A 24,977-nucleotide genomic window follows, 5' to 3' on the forward strand; every position below is an offset into this window, starting at 1 on the left:
ACATTTCAGCCTTCATATTACGTTCTCAGAAGGAGAATGTTATGCATTAGTACACAGTGGCAGATATTGGAAGAATGCATAACATTCTGGAGGCTGTTGGTTTGGAGGAGATTATAGAGATGCATTTCTATCACAGCTCATTTTAACCTCTCTGTTCAATGAGGACAACTGCAGTTTCTATAGTCTCCACACAACTGAAATTCCTTACTCCTTAATGTGTGTACTTTTTAATCATTCCCTTAATGCACCTTATGTTACAATTACTGCTCACTAGACATTTTCCCATCAGTATTTCTGTTAGCTTCTGTGGATTATTTCCCATTTTGAGGTGAGGTAGAATTTTTTTCCCTCACTGAGTTTAATACACAGGTAACACACGGCCGGTTAGCCTGACACTGGTCATTGGTAAGATTTGAGATTGTATTATTAAGGATGAGTTTGTGGAGTACTCGGAAGTGCAGGGTAAAATAGGACGGAGTCAGGGTGGCTTCGTCAAGGGGAAGTCATGCCTAACAAATCTGTTTGAATTCTTTGTGGAGGTAACAAACAAGTTTGACAAAGGAGAACCAGGAGACATGATCTACTCGGATTTCCAGAAGGCCTTTGACAGGAGACTGCTAATAAGAGAAAAGCCCGTAGTGTTCAGGGTAAGGTCCGGGCATGGACAGAAGGTTGGTTGTGTTCAGGGTAAGATCCGGGCATGGACAGAGGGTTGGTTGTGTTCAGGGTAAGGTCCGGGCATGGACAGAGGGTTGGTTGTGTTCGGGGTAAGATCCGGGCATGGACAGAGGGTTGGTTGTGTTCAGGGTAAGATCCGGGCATGGACAGAGGATTGGTTGTGTTCGGGGTAAGATCCGGGCATGGACAGAGGATTGGTTGTGTTCGGGGTAAGGTCCGGGCATGGACAGAGGGTTGGTTGTGTTCGGGGTAAGATCCGGGCATGGACAGAGGGTTGGTTGTGTTCGGGGTAAGATCCGGGCATGGACAGAGGATTGGTTGTGTTCGGGGTAAGGTCCGGGCATGGACAGAGGATTGGTTGTGTTCGGGGTAAGGTCCTGGCATGGACAGAGGATTGGTTGACCAGCAGAAGGCAGAGAGTGAGAATGGAAAGTCTTTTTCAGGATAACAGCTGGTGACTGTTGGACTTCTCTAGGTCAGTGAAGGGACCACAACTATTCACGTTATATATTAACGATCTAGACAAAGGAACTGAGGGCATTGCTGCTAAGTTTGCAGATGACACAAAGATAGATGGAGGGGCACAGGTCGTGTTGAGGAGGCAGGAAGGCTCGGAGAATTGGAAAAGAAGTGGCAAATGGAATGCAATGCAGGAAAGTATGAGGTTATGCACTTTAGTCAGAAGAATGAGACATAGACAATATTCTAAATGGTGAGAGACTTTAGAAATCTGAAGCACAAAATTACTTGGGAGTAATAGCTCAGGATCCTGTTAAGGTTAACATGCAGATTCAGTTGGTAGTTGGGATTCATTTCAAGAGGACTTGAATACAAATGTGGAGATGTACAGCTGAGGCTGTATCAGGCTCTGGCTGGGCCTCATTTGGAATATTGTGAGCAGTTTTGGGCCCCTTACCTGAGGAAGGGTGCGTTGGTGTTGAAGGGGATCTAGAGGACATTTACAGTAATGGTCCTGCAAGGTGAAGGGTTCGCCATATGAGGAGAGGTTGCGAACTCTGGTCTGAGCTCAGTGATGTTCAGAGGGATGAGGAGGGATCTGTTTGAAATTTAGAGAATGCTGAGAGACCTGGATAGAGTGGATATGGAAAAGATATAGGAGAGACTGGGACCTGAGGGGACATCTTCGAGGAGAAAGTGAGGACTGCAGATGCTGGAGATCAGATCTGAAAATGTGATGCTGGAAAAGCGCAGCAGGTCAGGCAGCATCCAAGGAGCAGGAGCAGGCAGCATCCTGAAGAAGGGCTCATGCCCAAAACGTCAATTCTCCTGCTCCTTGGATGCTGCCTGACCTGCTGCGCTTTTCCAGTATCACATTTTCAGACCTGAGAGAACAGCCTCAGTGTGAAGGGATGACCCTCGAGAACTGAGATGAGTAGCACTGCTGTCTCACAGTGCCATGGACTCTGGTTCAATTCCAGCATCAGGTGACTGTCTGTGTGGCATTTGTACATTTTCCCCGTGTCTGCGAGGGTTTCCTCCCACAGTTCAAAGATATGCAGGTTAGGTGGGTTAGCCATGGGAAATATGAGATTACAGGGATAGGGAAGGAAGGGATGGGTCTGACAGGATGCTCTTCAAAGGATTGGTGTGGACATGATGGGCCAAATGGCCTACTTCCACACTATAGGGATTCTATGAAATTTATGAATTTCCTCAGCCAAAGGGTGGTTCAGGTGTGGAACCCATTGCTGCAGAGGGCTGTGAAACCTAATTGTGTGAGTGTATTTAAGACAGAGATAGATAAGGTCTTGATTAGTATTGGGATCAAAGGTTATGGGGAGAAGGCAGGACAATGGAGATGAGAATCATATTAGCCATGATCAAGTGGCAGAGCAGATGCTAATTCAGCTCCTAAATCTTATCATGTTATGGTATTATAAATCGTCATGACTACAGAAATACTTACAATCATTGACTTTGGGTACACAGAGAACACAGCCTACAATTACCTTCCGTTACTCGCAGTTTGTGATCTGATCTCATTAAACCATTCAAGATTCTGAAGTGGTTTAACAGGATTGACACTGAGACCTTGCTCCTACTGGTTGTGGAATCAAGAACACGTGGATAAGGGGCCGATGGATTAGGACAGAGAAGCAGTTAAGTGTGTTGAGACCAAGCTTGGACATGATGACGTAAACAGTATAGAAAGCTCAAGGGCTGTATATTTTCATGGGAGATGATGTCACTGGCAAGACCAGAATTTGTTGCTCTTCCATGATTAGGCCTTGACCTGAGTGGCTTGCTTGGCCATTTCAAAGGAATCACATTGCTGTTTGTCTGCAGTCATGTGCTCACTATACCTTGTGAGGACAGCAGATGCCCTTCCTAAGGGATATTCGTCGGCTTGTCTGTAGCTGTTCCTGTTCCATATGTTTTGATGTTGTGCAATATTCTCTTCATAATGTGACCTATTATTTCAATCCATGTAAATCTCCTCCTGTTTTTGTTAACATCCTATGATAATATTTCTAATTAAACAGTTCCTCCATCATCCATTCTTCCTTATTTCTAGATATATTTTAGCTGATTTGTTTCTAAACCTCTGTACATTGATGCACAAAACATTTAACATCTATTATTCTAAATATAAACTGGAATCAGATTCCAGATCACAGTATGTTTGCTCATTTTTAGTTGGATTTTGATGAAATGTATAAATATTTTTAAAATACAGAAACAAACAAATGCCAGCCATCTTTTTTCTGAATTCATTCACAGCCTGTAGGCATCACTGGCTGGGTCCAGCATTTATTGCCTGTCCCTAGTTGCCCCTTGAGAGGTCGGGGTGGTGCCTTCTTGAACCACTGCAGTCCATGTGATGTAGGTAGATCCACAATGCCCTTAGGGAGGGAATTTCAGGATTTTGACCCAATGACACTGAAGGAACAGTTATACATTTCCAAGATGGTGAGTAGGTCGGAGGAGAACTTGCAGGTGATGAGGATCTTCTAGAAGTGGTCATGGCTTTGCAAGATTCTGTCTAAGGAGTCGTGGTGAATTTCTGCAGTGTATCTTGTAGATAGTACACCCTGCTGTTACTGAACGTCAGTGATGGAGGATGTGCATGTTTGTGGATCTGGTGCCAATCAAGTAGCTACTTTGTTTTGGATGATGTCAAGCTTCTTTGGAGTTTTTGGAGTTGCACTCATTCAGGCAAGTGGGGAGAATTCCATCACATTCCAGACTTGTGCCTTTTCGATGGTGGACAGGCTTTGGAGAGTCAGGAGGAGAGTTACTCACTGCAGTTCGTATGAGGAAAGGCTGAGGCACTTGGGGCTGTTCTCATTGGAGAAAAGAAGGTTTAGGGGAGATTTGATAGAGGTGTACAAGATGATTAGGGGTTTAGATAGGGTTGATAGTGAGAACCTTTTTCCGCTAATGGAGTCAGCTGTTACTAGGGAACACAGCTTTAAATTAAGGGGAGGTAGGTATAGGACAGATGTTAGGGGTAGATTCTTTACTCAGCGGGTTGTGAGTTCATGGAATGCCCTGCCAGTAGCAGTGGTGGAATCTCCCTCTTTATGGTCACTTAAGCGGGCATTGGATAAGCATATGGAGGTTATTGGGCTAATGTAGGTTAGGTATGCTTCGGTTGGCGCAACATCGAGGGCCGAAGGGCCTGTACTGCGCTGTATTTTTCTATGTTCTATGTTATTCCCAATCTCTGATCTGCTGTTTAAGCTGCTGTATTACTTCTTATTGTAGGGGATACAATGATATTAATTTAATTGAAAGTCAAGTGGCAATGGTTAAATTCTCTCTTGCTGGACATTTTCGTTGACTGGCATTTTTAAAATGTGAATGTTACTTGCCACTTGTCATCCTGAGCCTGGATATTTGGGTCTGGACTGCCTCACTGTTTGAAGAGTAACAAATTATACTCAATGTTGTGTAACCATCAGAAAATTCATCAAAGTAGAACACGAGCATAGACAGACAATTGGCTATCTAGTGGAAGAGAGTGAGGTAAAGAGGGCATTTTCAGGATGGCAAACTGTAACGAGTGGAGTGTCACAGGGATTAGTGCCAGAGTCACAATAAATTACAGTATAATGTTATTGACTTGGATGAAGCAAATGAGTGTCCTGTTGTCAAATTTGCAGATGACACAAAAGTAAGTGGCAAGGTAATTGCTGAGGATAACAGAGTCTGGAGAGGGATACAGACAGGTTAAAAACTTGGCATATGCAATGTAAAGTAGAAAAGTGTGAAGTTATAGACTTTGTCAGGAAGAATAGAGGAGCTCTATTATTTAAATGGAGGAAGACTGCAGAAAGCTGCAGTGCAGAGGGATTTGAGAACCCTTGTGAATAAACAAAAACAAGCTAGCATCAAATTCCATAAGGTAATATGGAAGGAAAATGGAATTAGCAAGTTTTGAGAAGATTTGTAGCTCAGGTTGAGGTTTTGGATATAGGTTTGCTCACTGAGCTGGAAGGTTCATTTTCAGATGTTTCGTCACCATGCTAGGTAATATCTTCAGTGAGCCTCCAGATGAAGCACTGCTGGTGTTTCCTGCTTTCTATTTATACATTTGAGTTTCCTTGAGTTCGTGATGTCATTTCCTGTGGTGACATTATTTCATATAATGATGTCATTTCCTGTTCTTTTTCACAGGGGGTGGTAAATCGGTCCAAGTCAATGTGTTTGTTGATACAGTTCCAGTTGGAATGCCATGCTTCTAGGAATTCTCGTGCGTGTCTCTGTTTGGCTTGTCCTAGGATGGATGTGTTGTCCCAGTCAAAGTGGTGTCCTTCCTCATCTGTGTGTAAGGATACTAGTGAGAGAGGGTCATGTTGTTTTGTGGTGAGTTGATGTTCATGTATCCCGGTGGCTAGTTTTCTGCCTGTTTGTCCAATGTAGTGTCTGTTACAGTCCTTGCATGGTATTTTGTAAATGACATTAGTTTTGCTTGTTGTCTGTATAGGGTCTTTCAAGTTCATTAGCTGCTATTTTAGTGTGTTGCTGGGTTTGTGGGCTACCATAAGTAGTCTGGCAGTCATTTCCAAGATTTCTTTGATATCGGGGAGAGTGGCTAGGGTTTCTGGACATGTTCTGTCTGCTTGTTGTGGTTTATTGCTGAGAAATGGGTGGACTGTGTTCATTGGGTACCCATTCTTTTTGAATACATGGTATTGGTGATTTTCCTCTGCTCTGTGTAGTTCCTCTGTGCTGCAGTGTGTTGGCTTGTTGAAATAATGTTCTAATGCAGCTTCATTTGTGGGTATTGGGATGATTGCTTCTGTAGTTCAGTATCTGGTCTGTATATGCTGTTTTCCTGTAGATGCTGGTTTGAAGTTGCCCATTGGCTGTTCGCTCTACTGTGACATCTAGGAATGGCAGTTTGTTGTTGTTTTCCTCCTCTTTAGTGAATTTTATGTCAGTAAGGGTATTATTGATGGTCTTGAAGGTTTTCTCTAATTTGTTTCGTTTAGTGATGACAAAGGTATCATCCACATAGTTGACCCAAAGTTTGGGTTGGATGGTTGGCAGATCTGTTTGTTCGAATCTCTGCATTACTGCCTCTGCTAAGAACTCTGATATTGGAGATCCCATGGGTGTTCCATTGGTTTGTTTGTAGGTTTTGCTGTTGAAGGTGAAGTGGGTAGTAAGGCATAGGCCCACTAGCTACACGATACCGTCCTTGCTGATGAAGTTGGTGGTGTTTGGTGTATGTGGCTTTGGGTCTTCTAATCGTCAGTGTTTCCTTGGCCAGGTTGATGTTGATGGATATGAACAGGGCTGTTACATCAAAGGAGACCATTAATTCATCCTCTTCTATCTTGATGTCTTTGATGGTCTTCAGGAATTCTTGGGTGAAGTAGATGGAGTGGCATGAGTCTTCTACTAAGTGTTTTAGTCTTTGATGTAGCTCCTTGGCCAATCTGTAAGTTGGTGTTCCATGTGGAAGATTATGGGTCTTGGGGGGGGGCTGTGTGTGTGTGTTGGGGGGGGGGGTGTAGGTGGCGGGGAGGCTCCTGGTTTGTGAATTTTGGGTAATCCATAGAAGTGTGGTGTGTTGGACACCACTTTGACTGGAACAACACATCCATCCTTGGACAAGCCAAACAAAGACAAGCATGAGAATTCCTCGTAGCATGGCATTCCAACCAGAACTCTATCAACAAACACATTGACTTGGACCCCATTTACCACCCCCTGAGAAAAAGAACAGGAAATGACATCACCATAGGAAATGGCAGCACCACAGGAAATGACACTACCAACCCAAGGAAACACAAACATATAAATAGAAAGCAGGAAACACCAACAGTGCTTTGTCCAGAGGCTCACTGAAGATGTTACCTAGTATGGTGGCAAAACGTCTGAAAATGAACCTTCTAGCTCAGCTTGCAAATGGAATGTTATTTCAAAGGAAATGGAGTATAAAAATAGGAGGTCTGGCTAAAACTATACAAGGCCCTTTAAACTACACCTAGAATACCTGAATAGTTTTGGTCCTTTTATTGATGGAAGGGAATATTCACTAACTGATCCTGGGTATGGAGGGACTTGTGTAATGACAAGAGGTTGAGTAGGTTAGGCCTGTACTCATTGGAATATAGAAGAATGACAGGCCATCTTGTTAAAATGTGCAAGATTTGTATAGGAGAATCCAGGACCTAGGGGCATCATCTCAATGAAAGGGATCACTCGTGGTATGCAGAGATGAGAGATTTTATCTCTCAGAGGGGAGTCAATCTGTAGAATTCCAACTGGAACTGTGTCAACAAACACATTGACATGGTGATGGTGAGGTCTGGGACATTGTCTGTAAGTTCTGATTCTGTGAGTGTGTGTGGCAGGCTGTTGATTGGCCCGTTTGTGAGACAGCTCTCCCAGTGTTGGTCCGTCTGTGAGACAGCTCTCCCAGTGTTGCCCGTTTGTGAGACAGCTCTCCCAGTGTTGGTCCGTCTGTGAGACAGCTCTCCCAGTGTTGCCTGTCTGTGAGACAGCTCTCCCAGTGTTGGTCCGTCTGTGAGACAGCTCTCCCAGTGTTGGTCCGTCTGTGAGACAGCTCTGCCAGTGTTGGTCCGTCTGTGAGACAGCTCTCCCAGTGTTGGTCCGTCTGTGAGACAGCTCTCCCAGTGTTGCCCGTCTGTGAGACAGCTCTCCCAGTGTTGGTCCATCTGTGAGACACATCTCCCAGTGTTGGCCCGTCTGTGAGACAGCTCTCCCAGTGTTGCCCGTCTGTGAGACAGCTCTCCCAGTGTTGGTCCATCTGTGAGACACATCTCCCAGTGTTGGCCCGTCTGTGAGACAGCTCTCCCAGTGTTGGTCCGTCTGTGAGACAGCTCTCCCAGTGTTGGTCCGTCTGTGAGACACATCTCCCAGTGTTGGCCCGTCTGTGAGACAGCTCTCCCAGTGTTGGCCCATCTGTGAGACAGCTCTCCCAGTGTTGGTCCGACTGTGAGACAGCTCTCCCAGTGTTGGCCCGTCTGTGAGACAGCTCTCCCAGTGTTGGTCCATCTGTGAGACACATCTCCCAGTGTTGGCCCGTCTGTGAGACAGCTCTCCCAGTGTTGGTCCGTCTGTGAGACAGCTCTCCCAGTGTTGGTCCATCTGTGAGACACATCTCCCAGTGTTGGCCCGTCTGTGAGACAGCTCTCCCAGTGTTGGTCCGTCTGTGAGACAGCTCTCCCAGTGTTGGTCCGTCTGTGAGACACATCTCCCAGTGTTGGCCCGTCTGTGAGACAGCTCTCCCAGTGTTGGCCCATCTGTGAGACAGCTCTCCCAGTGTTGGTCCGACTGTGAGACAGCTCTCCCAGTGTTGGCCCGTCTGTGAGACAGCTCTCCCAGTGTTGGTCCGTCTGTGAGACACATCTCCCAGTGTTGGCCCGTCTGTGAGACAGCTCTCCCAGTGTTGGCCCATCTGTGAGATAGCTCTCCCAGTGTTGGTCCGACTGTGAGACAGCTCTCCCAGTGTTGGCCCGTCTGTGAGACAGCTCTCCCAGTGTTGGCCCATCTGTGAGACAGCTCTCCCAGTGTTGGTCCGACTGTGAGACAGCTCTCCCAGTGTTGGTCCGTCTGTGAGACAGCTCTGCCAGTGTTGGCCCGTCTGTGAGACAGCTCTCCCAGTGTTGGCCCGTCTGTGAGACAGCTCTCCCAGTGTTGGTCCGTCTGTGAGACAGTTCTCCCAGTGTTGGCCCGTCAGTGAGACAGCTCTCCCAGTGTTGGTCCGTCTGTGAGACAGCTCTCCCAGTGTTGGTCCGTCTGTGAGACACATCTCCCAGTGTTGGCCCGTCTGTGAGACAGCTCTCCCAGTGTTGACCCGTCTGTGAGACAGCTCTCCCAGTCTTGGATACCAAATATGATCAGTTCCTGTACCTCCAGGGCAACAATCACTTCCTGGGGTTGAGCTGGAAAAACATGTAATATTTTTGCAGAAGAATCTAATGATGTCTTTATCTCTTCCCTTCGTCCTCTGTGCTTTTAGATCTTATTCGGATTGGCAGCGGGGAATCATCTTTCTGCTGATGTTCCTGTTTGTGGTGACGGTCTTTTACCAAGGACGACAGGTAACTCTGCTAAACTCCTAATTGCTCTCAACATTCAGTGGCAGTGTGGTGGAATGGCTGGGTCTCAGATACTTGGTGAAAGGTATATCCTAACTGCCCATCCCAGGGAACCTACCGCATGCAGTCCTTAGAAGCGCAGGCATCATGCAATGCTGCAGAAGTTATAACTGATCTCTGGATGCAGTCTCATTGAATATGTTTGATGTTGAGATGGACAGCCTTTTGATCTCTGAGGAATCAAGGGACATGGGTGACCAGGTGGGCAAGTAGTTTTCCCCCTTGAAGGTCAGTCACAATCATTGGAACAGTGGAGCAAATTTGAGGGGCTGAATGGCCTATTCTCTTGCTCCCATTCTTTATGTTGTTATGTCACAGTCATTCCTATGATGCCCTCTCACTTAAACATGAGGCACTTGCTCCATTTTATTGTCTAGAACAAGATTCATCACTCCTTCCTTCTTTGCTGAGCTTGGAAATATACTGATCAAGTAAGTTCTCTGATATAGTGTAGGAATTGCTGTTGCTCCTTATGCTGTTATTTTCACAGTCACATTTGAGGAATTTTTGTGTCAAAGAACTTATTACCTTCCAATTACATTAAACTCTTTCTGTTCTGTTCTGTCAGATTGAAGCAACTGCCCGTCTGGACTTCCTTTGGAGATTACTAGCCAGACAGGAAATGGAGGAAATGGCAGTGCTGCGGAAACATAATGAGGATCTGTTGAATAACATGCTGCCCAGTCACATCGCACGGCATTTCCTCAACAAGGATCCAGATGATGAAGTACGATAATAGCTCCAAGTGGGACAGCACGGGGTTAGATACAGAATAAAACTCCTCCTACACTGTACCCCATCAAACACTCCCAGGGCAGGAGCACAGGGTTAGATATTGAATAAACCCTTTAAAAACGTTGTCAGGTTTGATCCAATATCCAATCTTTCTCCATTCAGCTGTGAATATTTCATTGTTAAGTCTATGTCTAAGTTTCTTTTGATCAACAGAGTTGAATTTTCTTCAGCCATCCTTTCAGTCTGCACTTTACAGAACCTTCTGGCTGAAAATGTGTTGCTGGTTAAAGCGCTGCAGGTCAGGCAGCATCCAAGGAGCAGGAGATTCGACGTTTCGGGCATAAGCCCTTCATCAGGAATGATTCCCGAAACGTCGAATTTCCTGCTCCTTGGATGCTGCCTGACCTGCTGCACTTTAACCAGCAACACATTTTCAGCTCTGATCTCCAGCATCTGCAGTCCTCACTTTTTCCTTGAAGATTTAGAACTTTTGGCTCTCTGCTTCAAATCATGATCTTCATGTTTTCTCTAGTGACCAGAGTTAGTTCCGAAATGGTTATCCATTTTTGTGGGAGAAATAGAAAGGCAATGTATTATTGAAATGGAAAGAAACCTCAGAGTGCTTTGGACTAGAGGGATCAGGATGTCTCTGTGCATGAAGCACAGAAAACTAGGACAGCAGGTCATAAAAAAGGCAGTTGGAATTATGTTATTCATTGTGAAAGGAAGAGAATATAAAAGTTGAGAAGTATTCCTGCAATTGTACAAGGCATTAATGAGCCTGCACCTGGAGTATTACTTACAATGTTCTTCCCTTGACCTGAGGAGGGATATAATTGCATTGGCAGCCGTTCACACAAGGTTCATGAGATGGGATCTCAAAGTGAGCACTGTGCTCCATGAAGAGAGATGGAGCACAGTTTCGGCACACCTGCCTCCAGTTTAGAACAATAAGGGGAGATTTAATTGAGATATAAAAGGAGATTGACAGAGTAGACATAACCTCTCCTTCGCATGAGGCTGGGGGGGGGGAACAAGCAGGGGTCAGGAGTGTGGTGCTGGAAAAACACAGCAGTCAGGCAGCATCCGAGAAGCAGGAGAATCGACAATTTGAACATAAGCCCTTCTTCAGGAATGAGGCTTGTGGCTGGGGTGGGGAATGGAGCTGAGAGATAAATGAGAGGGTGGGTGGGATTGGGGAAAGGGAGCTGAGAATGCAATGGATTGATGAAGGTGAGGGAGAAGGGGATAGGTCAGGGGGACATGGGGTGGATAGATGGGAAAGGTGACAGACAGGTCAGGAGGGCGGAGCCAAGTTGAAGGTTTGGGACTGGGATAATGTGGGGGGAGGGGAAGTGAGGATGCTGTGGTAATCCACATTTATCCCGTGTCATTGCAGGCAGTCCCCCCCACATTATCCCAGTCCCAAGCCGCCAACTCGGCACCACCCTCCGGTCCTGTCCATCACTCCACCCTCTGACCTATCACCTTCTCCCTTACCTTCATCTACCAATCACATTCTCAGCTATCTCCCTCCCCACCGCGCCCCCACCACATCCCATTTATCTCTCAGCACCTCTGGTCCACAAGCCTCATTCCTGATGAAGGGCTTATGCCCAAAACATCGACTCTCCTGCTCCTCGGATGCTGCCTGACCTGCTGCGCTTTTCCAGCACCACACTTACAACTCTGATCTCCAGCATCTGCAGACCTCACTTTCTCCCAGCAGACAAGCAGGAGCTTGGAGGATCACAGCAAGGCAGGCAGCATCAGGAGGGAGAGGGATACAGCAAGGCAGGCAGCATCAGGAGGGAGAGGGAACACAGCAAGGCAGGCAGCATCAGGAGGGAGAGGGATACAGCAAGGCAGGCAGCATCAGGAGGGAGAGGGAACACAGCAAGGCAGGCAGCATCAGGAGGGAGAGGGACACAGCAAGACAGGCAGTATCAGGAGGGAGAGGGACACAGCAAGACAGGCAGTATCAGGAGGGAGAGGGAACACGGCGAGGACCCTGAGCTCACAACTCCACACATGGTCACACACTCCTTTGTGTACTCCACACCCTTTGGTTTCCTTTATTTCCCCTGTATTCCCACATATCCTTTTACACCACAATGTCCATCAAATTCCCCTGTAAGTGAAACTCCTCAAACCCTCCAGCAGCCGTCATCAATCTACGCTCTCTCCATACTCCCCATGGCCCCTGAATACCAGCTGGACCAGCTACACCCACTCACCAAATGGACAGAACTCCCCAGTCTCACAATAACAACAGCCGGTCTTCGAAATGCCCAGGAAACAAATCAAAATAAACAATTAAATTAAAAATTCACGTGTTCCTTGTAGAAAATCACAACTGTTGATGAAAACTCACAGCATGAGTTACCTGCATTTCTGACCACCCTTTGCACTTTACAACTGTCAGTCAGCAAAATCTAGGCCGAGGTCTTCAGTTTTCCCAGCACTTAGTTGGAAGAAGTTTCTGCATATCAGTATTTAAGTCTTTTTGTCTCCGCAGTAATCTGTTTTATAATAACACCAACCCTGCTGTTGGTTAATACTACTGCCTCTCTGCTTGGATATTGACCTCTGTCGGTGTTTATACTAATTTTGTTATGTGTAAATATGATCTGCCATTTTAAGTTAATGCTAACCCTACACTGTATGAATAATGTGGCTATTCTGATGATATTGGCCGTTTCTTTAATCATTGCAAATTCAATGTGATTTCTTTGCTGTTTCGTTATTTCCAGGAGCTCTATTCTGAATCACATGACAATGTCGGCGTTCTGTTCGCTTCCATCCCAGAATTTGCTGCATTTTACTCACAGGCTGAGGGAAACCAACAGGGAATTGAATGCTTGCAACTGCTTAATGAGATCATTGCTGACTTTGATGATGTAAGTATTCTAGTTTTGAATTTGGAATCTAGTATAGACCAGGTCTTTCCCCTCCTAAGGGGAATCCAGAACAAGGGGGGCATTTGTTGAGAGTGAGATGGGAAAGATTTAAAAGGGACCTAAGGGGCAACTATTTCATGTGGAGGATAGTGTGTGTATGGAATGAGCTGCCAGAGGAAGTGGCGGAGCCTGGTACAATTACAGCATTTAAAAGGCGTGGGTAAATGAATAGGAAGGGTTGAGAGGGATATGGGCTGTGCTGGCAAATGGGACTGGATAAATTTAGGACATCTAATCGGCATTAACAAATTGGATTGAAGGGTCTGTTTCTGTGCTCTACATCTCTATGACTCGATGACATACGACAGGGTGATAGTCTTTACAAAAGTGCCTGTACGACACCTGTGTTTGTTGATTCTCACCGTGCACAAGGTGTCTGGAGTAACTGAATAAATACTTACCCTTTGCAGCATCCTGGATGGTGTTGAATTTGTTAAGTGTTGTTGGAGCTGCACCCATCCAGGGCAGGTGGGGATTATTCCATCACACACCAGACATCCTGCAGTATTATGCTGAATATCAACTGCCCTCTGAAGGGCCGAGTGATCTACTTGGTTCAGGGGCAGCTAGAGACAGGCAGTAGACAGGAGCAGCTAGAGACAGGCAGTAGACAGGAGCAGCTAGAGACAGGCAGTAGACAGGAGCAGCTAGAGACAGGCAATAGACAGGAGCAGCTAGAGATAGGCAATAGACAGGAGCAGCTAGAGACAGGCAGTAGACAGGAGCAGCTAGAGACAGGCAGTAGACAGGAGCAGCTAGAGACAGGCACTATACAGGAGCAGCTAGAGACAGGCAGTAGACAGGAGCAGCTAGAGACAGGCAATAGACAGGAGCAGCTAGAGACAGGCAGTAGACAGGAGCAGCTAGAGACAGGCACTATACAGGAGCAGCTAGAGACAGGCAGTAGACAGGAGCAGCTAGAGACAGGCAATAGACAGGAGCAGCTAGAGACAGGCAGTAGACAGGAGCAGCTAGAGACAGGCACTATACAAGAGCAGCTAGAGACAGGCAGTAGACAGGAGCAGCTAGAGACAGGCAATAGACAGGAGCAGCTAGAGACAGGCAGTAGGAAATGCTGGCCAGCCAATGATGCCCACACTTCATCAGCGAATAAATAAACAGAGTCTAGATCAGAGTGGCAGTGGAAACACAGCAGGTCAGGCAGCATCCGAGGAGCAGGAACATCAATGTTTCGGGCAAAAGGCCCTTCATCAGGAATAGAGGCAGGGTGCCTGCAGAGTGGAGAGATAAATGAGAGGGGGGTGGGGGTGGGGCGAAAGTAGCATAGAGTACAATAGGTGAGTGGGGGTGGGGATGGAGGTGATAGGTCAGGGAGGAGGGTGGGGGAAGGTAGCAAAGAGTTTTGCCCAAAACGTCGATTTTCCTGTTCCTCAGATGCTGCCTGACCTGCTGTGCGTTTCCAGAACCACTCTCATCTAGACTCTGGTTTCCAGCATCTCAGTCCTTGTTTATACCCCGAGGAAATAAACAGTCCCAGTGTACAAAAATACCTCATTTCCCGTTAGTGCCAATGTGTTACACTGCAAGCTGACCAATCATCAGTGTACCACACTGTAACCTGACCAATCATCAGTGTACCACACTGTAAACCTGACCAATCATCAGTGTACCACACTGTAACCTGACCAATCATCAGTGTACCTCAATAGAACATAGAACATCGAAGATAGAACAGTACAGCACAGAACAGGCCCTTCAACCCACGATGTTGTGCCGACCATTGATCGTCATGTCTGTCCCCTCAAATTTCTGTGACCATATGCATGTCCAGTAGTCTCTTAAATGTCCCCAATGACCTTGCTTCCACAACTGCTGCTGGCAATGCATTCCATGCTCTCACAACTCTCTGTGTAAAGAACCCGCCTCTGACATCCCCTCTATAATTTCCTCCAACCAGCTTAAAACTATGACCCCTCGTGTTAGCCATTTCTACCCTGGGAAATAGTCTCTGGCTATCGACTCTATCTATGCCTCTCATTATCTTGTATGCCTCAATTCGGTCCCCTGTCCTCCTCCTTTTCTCCAATGAAAAATGTCCGAGCTCAGTCAACCTCTCTTCATAAGATAAGCCCTCCAGTCCAGGCAGCATCCTGGTAAACCTCTTCTGAACCCTCTCCAAAGCATCCACATCTTTCCTATAATAGGGCGACCAGAACTGGACGCAGTATTCCAAGTGCAGTCTAACCAAAGTTTTATAGAGCTGCAACAAGATCTCACGGCTCTTAAACTCAATCCCCCTGTTAATGAAAGCCAAAACACCATATGCTTTCTTAACAACCCTGTCCACTTGGGTGGCCATTTTAAGGGATCTATGTACCTGCACACCAAGATCCCTCTGTTCCTCCACACTGCCAAGAATCCTATCCTTTATCCTGGACTCAGCTTTCAAATTCGACCTTCCAAAATGCATCACCTTGCATTTATCCAGGTTGAACTCCATCTGCCACCTCTCAGCCCATCTCTGTATCCTGTCAATGTCCTGCTGCAGCCTACAACAGCCCTCAATACTGTCAACGACACCTCCAACCTTTGTGTTGTCTGCAAACTTGCTGATCCATCCTTCAAACTCCTCATCCAAATCATTAATAAAAATTACAAACAGTAGCCCTGTGGAACACCACTCACCACTGACTTCCAGGCAGAATATTTTCCTTCAGCTACCACTCGCTGTTGGCCAGCCAATTCTGTGTCCAGACAGCTAAGTTCCCCTGTATCCCATTCATCCTCACCAATCATCAGTGTACAACACTGCAAACCTGACCAATTATCAGTGTACCACATTGCAAACCTCACCAATTATCAGTGTACCACACTGCAAACCTCACCAATTATCAGTGTACCACACTGTAACCTGACCAATTATCAGTGTACCACACTGCAAACCTCACCAATTATCAGTGTACAACACTGTAAACCTGACCAATTATCAGTGTACCACACTGGAACCTGACCAATTATCAGTGTACCACACTGTAAACCTGACCAATTATCAGTGTACAACACTGTAAACCTGACCAATCATCAGTGTACCACACTGTAAACCTGACCAATTATCAGTGTACAACATTGCAAACCTGACCAATCGTCAGTGTACCACACTGTAACATAGAACATAGAACATTGAAGCCCTTTGGCCTTCAATGTTGCGCTGACCAGTCATAGCAATCTGAAGCCCATCTAACCTACACTCTTCCATGTACATCCATATGCCTGTCCAATGACGATTTATATGTACTGAAAGTTGGCGAATCTACTACCGTTGCAGGCAAAGCATTCCATACCCTTACTACTCTCTGAGTAAAGAAACTACCTCTGACATCTGTTCTCTATCTATCACCCCTCAGTTTAAAGCTATGCCCCCCCCTTCCTCGCCATCCCCATTCTTGGAAAAAGGCTCTCCCTGTCCACCCTATCTAACCCTCTGATTATCTTATATGTCTCTATTAAGTCACCTCTCAACCTTCTCTCTAACGAAAACAGCCTCAAGTCCCTCAGCCTTTCCTCATGAGCGCTTCCCTCCATACCAGGCAACATCTGAGTAAATCTCCATTGCACCTTTTCCAAAGCTTCTACATCCTTCCTACAATGCGGTGACCAGAACTGTACACAATACCCCAAGTGCAGCCGCACTAAAGTTTTGTACAGCTGTAGCATAACCTCATGGTTCCGGAACTCAATCCTTTTATTAATAAAAGCTAAAATACTGTATGCCTTCTTAACAACCCTGTCAACCTGGGTGGCAACTTTCAGGGATCTGTGTACCTGGACACCGAGATCTCTCTGCTCATCTACACTACCAAGAATCTTACCATTAGCCCAGTACTCTGCATTCCTGTTACTCCGATCAAAGTGAATCACCTCACACTTGTCCGCATTAAACTCCATTTGCCACCTCTCAGCCCAACTCTGCAGCTTATCTATGTCTCTGTAACCTACAACATCCTTTATCACTATCCACAACTCCACCGACCTTAGTGTCATCTGCAAATTTACTAACCCACCCTTCTACGCCCTCATCCAGGTCGTTTATAAAAATGACGAACAGCAGTGGACCCAACACCGACCCTTGCGATACACCACTAGTAACTGGACTCCAGGATAAACATTTCCCATCAACCAGCACCCTCTGTCTTCTTTCAGCAAGCCAATTACTGATCCAAACTGCTATATCTCCCACAATCCCATTCCTCCGCATTTTGTACAATAGCCTACTGTGGGGAACCTTATCGAACGCCTTGCTGAAATCCATATACACCACATCAACCTGTTTACTCTCATCCACCTGTTTGGTCACCTTCTCAAAGAACTCGGTAAAGTTTGTATGGAACAACCTACCCTTCACAAAACCGTGCTGACTATCCCTAATCAAATTATTCTTTTCTAGATGATTATAAATCCTATCTCTTATAACCTTTGCCAACACTTTACCAACAACTGAAATAAGGCTCACTTGTCTATAATTACCAGGATTGTCTCTCCTCCCCTTCTTGAACAGGGGAACCACATTTGCTATCCTCCAGTCTTCTGGCACTATTCTTGTAGACAATGATGATGTAAAGATAAATGCCAAAGGCTCGGCAATCTCCTCCCTGGCTTTCCAGAGGATCCCAGGATAAATCCCATCTGGCCCAGGGGATTTATCTATTTTCACACTCTGCAGGATTTCTAATACCCCTTTCTTGTGAACCTCAATCCCACCTAGTCTAGTAGCCTGTATCTCAGTAATCTTCTTGATAACATTGTCGTTTTCTAGAGTACCTGACCAATTGTCAGTGTACCACACTGTAACCTGACCAATAATCAGTTGATTGACAGTGTTTAATTGGCAAAGATCTGGCAATGGAGTAATGTGAAAATGTGAACATATTAACCTCTTGTCAGGAAGAATAGCAAACCAGCATATCATTTGATATAATTTTACACAAATGGAAAGAGAGAGAGATTGCAAATCCTTCTGGTATAGGGAGATCTGAATGGCTTGCTACCTGATTCCAAGTAATTAATATGCAGGTAGATCAGTGTTTTCATTTATTGCAAAGGAATGGAATATAACAATGTAGCAAAATATAGACTGTATAAGGTGTTGCTGAGACTACGTCGGGAACATTGTCTACAGTTTCTTTCTCCCTGGTTCCAAAAGGGTATAATTACATTTGAACAGTTAAGAGAAGATTCCTATGAATGATAATAGGCTGACAGAGTTATCTTATGAAAGGTTGGACACGTTGGCACCTTATCTGTTTGAGTTTGGAAGAATGAGATATACTTTCATTTATATATACACATATTGAAAAAACATTCAAACTCTCTATTATGGTCAGTGTATGGAGTGATTAAGGGGAACATAGAATGTAGAATAATACAGCACAGGAACAGGCCCTTCAGCCCAGCATGTCTGTGCTGCCCATGATGTGATTCTAAACTAATCCCATCTGTCTGCACATAGCCCCTATCCATCTATTCCCTGCCTGTTCATGTTATTGTCTAAATGCTCTGAAATATTGCTATGGCATCTGCTTCTCTCATCTCCCCTGGCTGCATGTTCCAGGCAGTTACCTCCCTCTGTGTAAAAACCAAAGTCTTACACATCACCTTTAAACTTTCCCCTTCCACCTTAAACTAATACCCCCTGGTATCTCACATTTCCATTCAAAGAAAAAGACTCTGACTATCCAAACTAGCCATGTCTCTCATATTTTTATCTGTTTATATTAGGTTACCCCTCAGCCTCCAGCATCCCAGCAAAACCAAATCCAAGTTGGTCTGCCATCTCCTTACAGCTAACACACTCCAATCCAGGCAGCATTGTGGGAAACCTCTCCTGCATCCTCTCCAAAGCCTCCACATCCTTGTAATGTGGTGACCAGAATAGTACCCAATACTCCAAAGATCCCTCTGTGTATCAATGCTCCTAAGAGTCCTGCCATTTCCTCTTGCATTTGAGCTCCCAAAATGCATCACCTCACACTCCTCTGGTTTAAACACCATCTGCCATGTCTCCCCCCAACTTTCTAACTGAAGTATATCCTACTGTATCCTTTGCCAACCTTTCTCATCCATAATTCCAATTTTCACGTTAGCTAAAAACTTACTAATCAGACTATCTTCATTTTTACTGAAAATGTGTTGCTGGTTAAGGCACAGCAGGCCAGGCAGCATCCAAGGAACAGGAAATTCGACGTTTCAGGCCAGAGCCCTTCATCAGGAATGAGGAGAGGGTGCCAGGCAGGCTAAGATAAAAGGTAGGGAGGAGGGACTTGGGGGAGGGGCGATGGAGATGTGATAGGTGGAAGGAGGTCAAGGTGAGGGTGATAGGCTGGAGTGGGGTGGGGGCGGAGAGGTCAGGAAGAAGATTGCAGATTAGGAGGGCAGTGCTGAGTTGAGGGAACCGACTGAGACAAGGTGGGGGGAGGGGAAATGAGGAAACTGGAGAAATCTGAGTTCATTCCTTGTGGTTGGAGGGTTCCCAGGCGGAAGATGAGGCGCTCCTCCTCCAGCCGTTGTGTTGTTATGTTCTGCCGATGGAGGAGTCCAAGGACCTGCATGTCCTCGGTGGAGTGGGAGGGAGAGTTAAAGTGTTGAGCCACGGGGTGGTTGGGTTGGTTGGTCCGGGCGTCCCTGAGGTGTTCTCTGAAGCGTTCCGCAAGTAGGTGGCCCGTCTCCCCAATATAGAGGAGGCCACATCGGGTGCAGCGGATGCAATAGATGATGTGTGTGGAGGTGCAGGTGAACTTGTGGCGGATATGGAAGGATCCCTTGGGGCCTTGGAGGGAAGTAAGGGAGGAGGTGTGGGCGCAAGTTTTATATTTCCTGCAGTTGCAGGGGAAGGTGCCGGGAGTGGATGTTGGGTTGGTGGGGGGTGTAGACCTGACGAGGGAGTCACAAAGGGAGTGGTCTTTGCGGAACGCTGATAGGGGAGGGGAGGGAAATATATCCCTGGTGGTGGGGTCCATTTGGAGGTGGCGGAAATGACGGTGGATGATACGCTGTATATGGAGGTTGGTGGGGTGGTAGGTGAGAACCAGTGGGGTTCTGTCTTGGTGGCGGTTGGAGGAGCGGGGCTCAAGGGCAGAGGAGCGGGAAGTGGAGGAGATGCGGTGGAGGGCATCGTCGATCACGTCTGGGGGGAATCTGCGGTCCTTGAAGAAGGAGGCCATCTGGGCTGTACAGTATTGGAACTGGTCCTCCTGGGAGCAGTTGTGGCGGAGACGAAGGAATTGGGAATATGGGATAGCATTTTTACAGGGGGCAGGGTGGGAGGAGGTGTAGTCCAGGTAGCTGTGGGAGTCAGTCGGTTTATAGTAGATGTCTGTGTTGAGTCGGTCGCCCGAGATAGAAATGGAAAGGTCTAGGAAGGGGAGGGAGGAGTCTGAGACAGTCCAGGTGAATTTCAGGTCGGGGTGGAAGGTGTTGGTAAAGTTGATGAACTGTTCAACCTCCTCGTGGGAGCACGAGGCAGCGCCGATACAGTCATTGATGTAGTGGAGGAAAAGGTGGGGGGTGGTGCCAGTGTATCTTCATTTTAATCCAAATCATTTATAAATATAACAAACAACTGAAATCCCAGCACTGACCCCTGTGGAAAACCACTGGCAACAGACTTTCACTCAGACAAACACCCTTCACAGCTACCCTCTGTCTTTTATAATCAAGTCAATTTTGTTTCCAACTTTGCAACTCACCGTGGACCCACATCACTTAACCTTCTCGACTAACTTACCATGAGGGGACCTTGTCAAATGCTTTAACAAAGTCCTTCCTCGGATAAGAAGACCAAAACTCTACACAATAGATGTGGCTTAGATTTAAGGTAAGGTGCACGAGGTTGAGAGGGGGTTTTGGGAAATGTGCTGTCACTGGGAAAATGTTTTTTTTAGATTACTTACAGTGTGGAAACAGGCCCTTCGGCCCAACAAGTCCACACCGACCCGCTGAAGCGCTACCCACCCATACCCCTACATTTACCCCTTACCTAACACTACGGGCAATTTAGCATGGCCAATTCACCTGACCTGCACATCTTTGGACTGTGGGAGGAAACCGGAGCACCCGGAGGAAACCCACGCAGACACGGGGAGAACGTGCAAACTCCACACAGTCGGTCGCCTGAGGGGGGAATTGAACCCGGGTCTCTGGCGCTGTGAGGCAGCTGTGCTAACCACTGTGCCACCGTGCCGCCAAATGTGGAACTCATTCAGGGTGGGACAGGCAGGCACCCTCATCACATTGAGGAAGTATTGTGATTTGTAGTGTGATGTCAAGGCACACAAATCAATGGGCCAAATGCTGTAAAATGGGATTAGAACAGTTGGGATGTTTTTGATCAGCTCAGAGGTGATGGGCGGACGGGTCTTCTCTGTGATGTCAATCTCAATGGCTCCCTGAGCCTCCTTTGTATGATATGTAATGTTGATGTAAATTGAGAGGTTTCCTTTGTTTCTCTCTGTAGCTGATGGCTGATGAACGCTTTCTTGAGATTGAAAAGATCAAGACCATTGGGAGTACATATATGGCAGTGTCTGGACTAACATCAGATCAACGGGTATTCCTACATCTACATGTTCAACCTTTTGTTGCATTAATCTGACTAGATGCATGTTAAATGTGAGATAATACAGAAAGTCCAGAGAATGTCTTGTCTATTGACCATCAATTTGGTTGTTATTATTATTGGGAAGTAATCTAAGCCTTTAACCAACATAAAGCTGTTGACTCGAGACACAATGGGCTGATGGGCCTTTGTCTGTGTTGTTAACCTTTATGACTGTGGGATTGTATGAGGGAGGGACAGACTGGGCAATTCATCAGTGTGTATTCCAGCACTTAGCCCATAGCCTTGAACACTTTGCAAGCGCACATCTCCATTCTCCTTCAATGCGATGAGGATTTCTGTCTCTGCCACCCTTAAAGGCAGTGAATTCCAGATTCCCACCTCCGAATGAAAGCACTTTTCTTCACACCTCATAGAATGCCCAGAGTGTGGAAGCAGGCCATTTGGCCCATCGAGTCCAACTGACCATCTGAACAGCATCCCACCCAGACTCAACACCTCCCCAACCCTATCCCCATAACCCCCTATTTTCCATGGCTAATTCACCTAACCTACGCATCCTTGCATACAATAAATAGTTTAGCATGGTCAATCCACCCTAACCAGCACATGTTTGGACTGTGGGAGGAAACCAGAGCACCTGGAGGAACCCACGCAAATACGGGGACAATGTACAAACTCCACACAGTTGGTCGTCCGTGACTGAGATCGAACCCAGGTCCCTGGCTGTGAGGTTGCAGTGCTATCCATGAACCACCACGCTGCCTTGAACTTTCTTCCCTTTACTTAAATCTATGTCCCCATTGACCCTCCATCAAGGGGAAACATTCCTGTTTGTTTTCTTTATCGATACCTCTCATAATATTATACACCTCAATCATGCCCCCTCTCAATCTGCTCTCAGGAAATCAATCCCAGTTTTTCACTCTCTTCACAAGTAAAACTCTCCAGCCCAGGCAACATCCTTGTAAATCTCCTCTCCAGTGCAATCAGATCTCTGCTATGGTGTGGGTTCCAGAACAGTATTCAATACTCCAACTGTAGCCTAACAAACATTTTGTTGGGTTCCAGTATCACATCACTGCTCTTGAGCTGTGTACCTCGGCTAATAAAGCCAGGCATACCATATGTCATCGTTACCACTTTATCCACATGGCCTGACACCTTCAGGGACTGAACGTGCTCACCTAGGCCCCTCTGATCCTCAGTGTTTTCACAGTCCTACCATTCATCATCGATTCCCTGTCCTTCAGTTCTCTGGCATTTCTCCTGTAGCCAGACAGGAATTGAAAATTATTGCCTGCGCCACTACTGTTTCCCCCATTGTCTCACTCAACAGCCTGGGACCTATTTCATCCAGCTCTGAGATTTATCCACCTTTAAATCTGTCAGAACACTCAGAACCTCCCCTCTGTCTGTGTTAATTTATTTAATAGTATTGCTGTCCTTCTCCCTGATTTCTGTACCCACACTGTCCCTCTCACTAATTACACACAATATTCAGTTCGAACCTGACCTACATGATCTGGCTCGATGCACTTAATGTGCCCTACTCTTTCCTTCATTTTTATTTTATCCTTAAAGTACCTGTGAAAAGCTTTGGATTTTCCTTTATTTTCCCTGCCAGTACCTTTTCATATCCCCTTTTAGCTCTGTTAATCTCTGTTTCAAGTTCCCTCTTGTACACTCTGTACTACTCCATGGATTCAGCTGTTTTGAGCTCTCAGTATCTGCCATAAAGCACCATTTTTCTGTTAACCCAATTCTGTACATCCCTCGATGTCCAGGTTCACAAGATTTGGTGGTGTGAACAACTGACAGACTGTGAAAATACAAGCATCTCTGCAAATCAGTTCCTTCCAAGAAAAGCAAACATTGACATTTCACAGCTGACTTCACAGAGACCTCTTTGCTGGAACAATTCACAGCTGGGAGTGTCAGCAGCTGAATGTTTGTCGTGAAGACTTATAAAACTTATAAATCTTAATTTTTTTTGTAAATCTATGATAGTAGAGTGAGTATAATGATTTTTATATGTCAAGATCTGTCTATTTTTTTTGACATATAACATAGCTCTTACGTTGTCCCAGAGCAGTGTTTTTAGAGCAGTAAGTCTCTGTTTTCTGGGTCTTTAGATTAAAGTGCAAAAATTGCCTTTAATAGAGTGATGTGCTCTTTTCTGTCAGATGTGGAAGATTAGGGAGAGTTTCAATGTTCCTAATGATTATGTCTGCAATTAGTGTCTTTGGTTATGAATCCTGTCATGTTGCATGGATCCTTTGGAGCGACAGTTAAAGGCAATGAGGAATTTACGGGAGCTAGGGGGTCTGTGGATGGCAGTTAGAGGAAGGGAGAAAAGCCACTGATACAGTCAGGAAGAAGGGTTAATTCCAGGAAAGGTATGAGAGGTAGGCAGGTAGTGCAGGAGTCTCCTGTGGCTATCCCCATTTCAAACAAGTACGCTGTTTTGGAAAATTTATGGGGGTGATGGACTCTCAGGGGAATGTAGCACGGACAGCCAAGTTTCTGGTATTGAGACTGGCTCAAGTGTAATGGGGGTGTGTTGAGTTCCAAGTAATCGATTGTGACAGGGGACTCTCCATTCAGAGGCACAGACAAACATTTCTGCAGCCAACATGACAATTCAGAATGGTGTGTTGCCTCCCTGGTGCCAGGATCTCTCAGAGAGGATGCAGAATGTTCTCAACGGGGAGAGGGACCAGCTGGAGGTCATTGTACAGATTGGTATTAATGACACTGTAGAGAAAGGGATGAGGTTCTGAAGTGAGATGTAAGAAATTGGGCAGGAGGTTAAAAAGTAGGTTCTTGAGGATAGTAATATCTGCATTACACCTGGTGCTGTTGTTGAGAGAAGAAATAGAAGGATGGAGCAGATGAATGTGTGTCTGAGGAGCTGGTGCAGTGGCAGATTTCACAGTTTTGGATGATTAGAATCTCTTCTGGGGTATCTGAGATAAATCTGAGGTTAGTACAGTTGAGAAGAGGAGCAAGTCAAGCAAGAGCAAGGCAGAGAATGAGGTAAAACTGATCAATTAAACTGCATTTATTTCAATGCAAGAGGCTGACAGGGTAGGCAGGTGAACTCAGGGCATGGTTAGGAACATGGGACTGGGATATCATAGCAATTACAGAAACATGGCTCAGGGATGGGCAGGACTGGCAGCTTAATGTTCCAGGGTGTAGATGCTAAAGGAAGGATAGACAGGTGGCAATAGAGGGTTGGGATTGGGGGTTGGCAATTTTGGTTAGGGGTGACATTATGACATTATCTAGAGAGGCTGTTATTTGGATGGGACTGAGAAATAAAAAAAAGGGATGATCACCTTATTGGGATTGTAGTTAGCGGGAAATTGAAAAGCAAATTTGTAAGGATTTGTGAGAATACTAGGGTGGTAATGGTGGAGGAATTTG

General features: G+C 46.0%; 1 protein-coding gene across 1 annotated transcript in view; it reads left to right on the plus strand.

The window, feature by feature from the left end:
- Positions 1-24,977, plus strand: part of LOC132819266 (adenylate cyclase type 8-like) — a 183,633-nt gene that overhangs the window by 120,882 nt on the left and 37,774 nt on the right. Inside the window, exons 14-17 of the mRNA XM_060830693.1 lie at positions 9,140-9,221; positions 9,847-10,005; positions 12,767-12,913; positions 21,444-21,536. Of these exons, the coding sequence (XP_060686676.1) occupies positions 9,140-9,221; positions 9,847-10,005; positions 12,767-12,913; positions 21,444-21,536 (481 nt within the window). The remainder of the gene's footprint in view (positions 1-9,139; positions 9,222-9,846; positions 10,006-12,766; positions 12,914-21,443; positions 21,537-24,977) is intronic.

The sequence above is a fragment of the Hemiscyllium ocellatum genome, chromosome 10 (genome assembly GCF_020745735.1).
Source record: "Hemiscyllium ocellatum isolate sHemOce1 chromosome 10, sHemOce1.pat.X.cur, whole genome shotgun sequence".
Lineage (NCBI taxonomy): Eukaryota > Metazoa > Chordata > Chondrichthyes > Orectolobiformes > Hemiscylliidae > Hemiscyllium > Hemiscyllium ocellatum.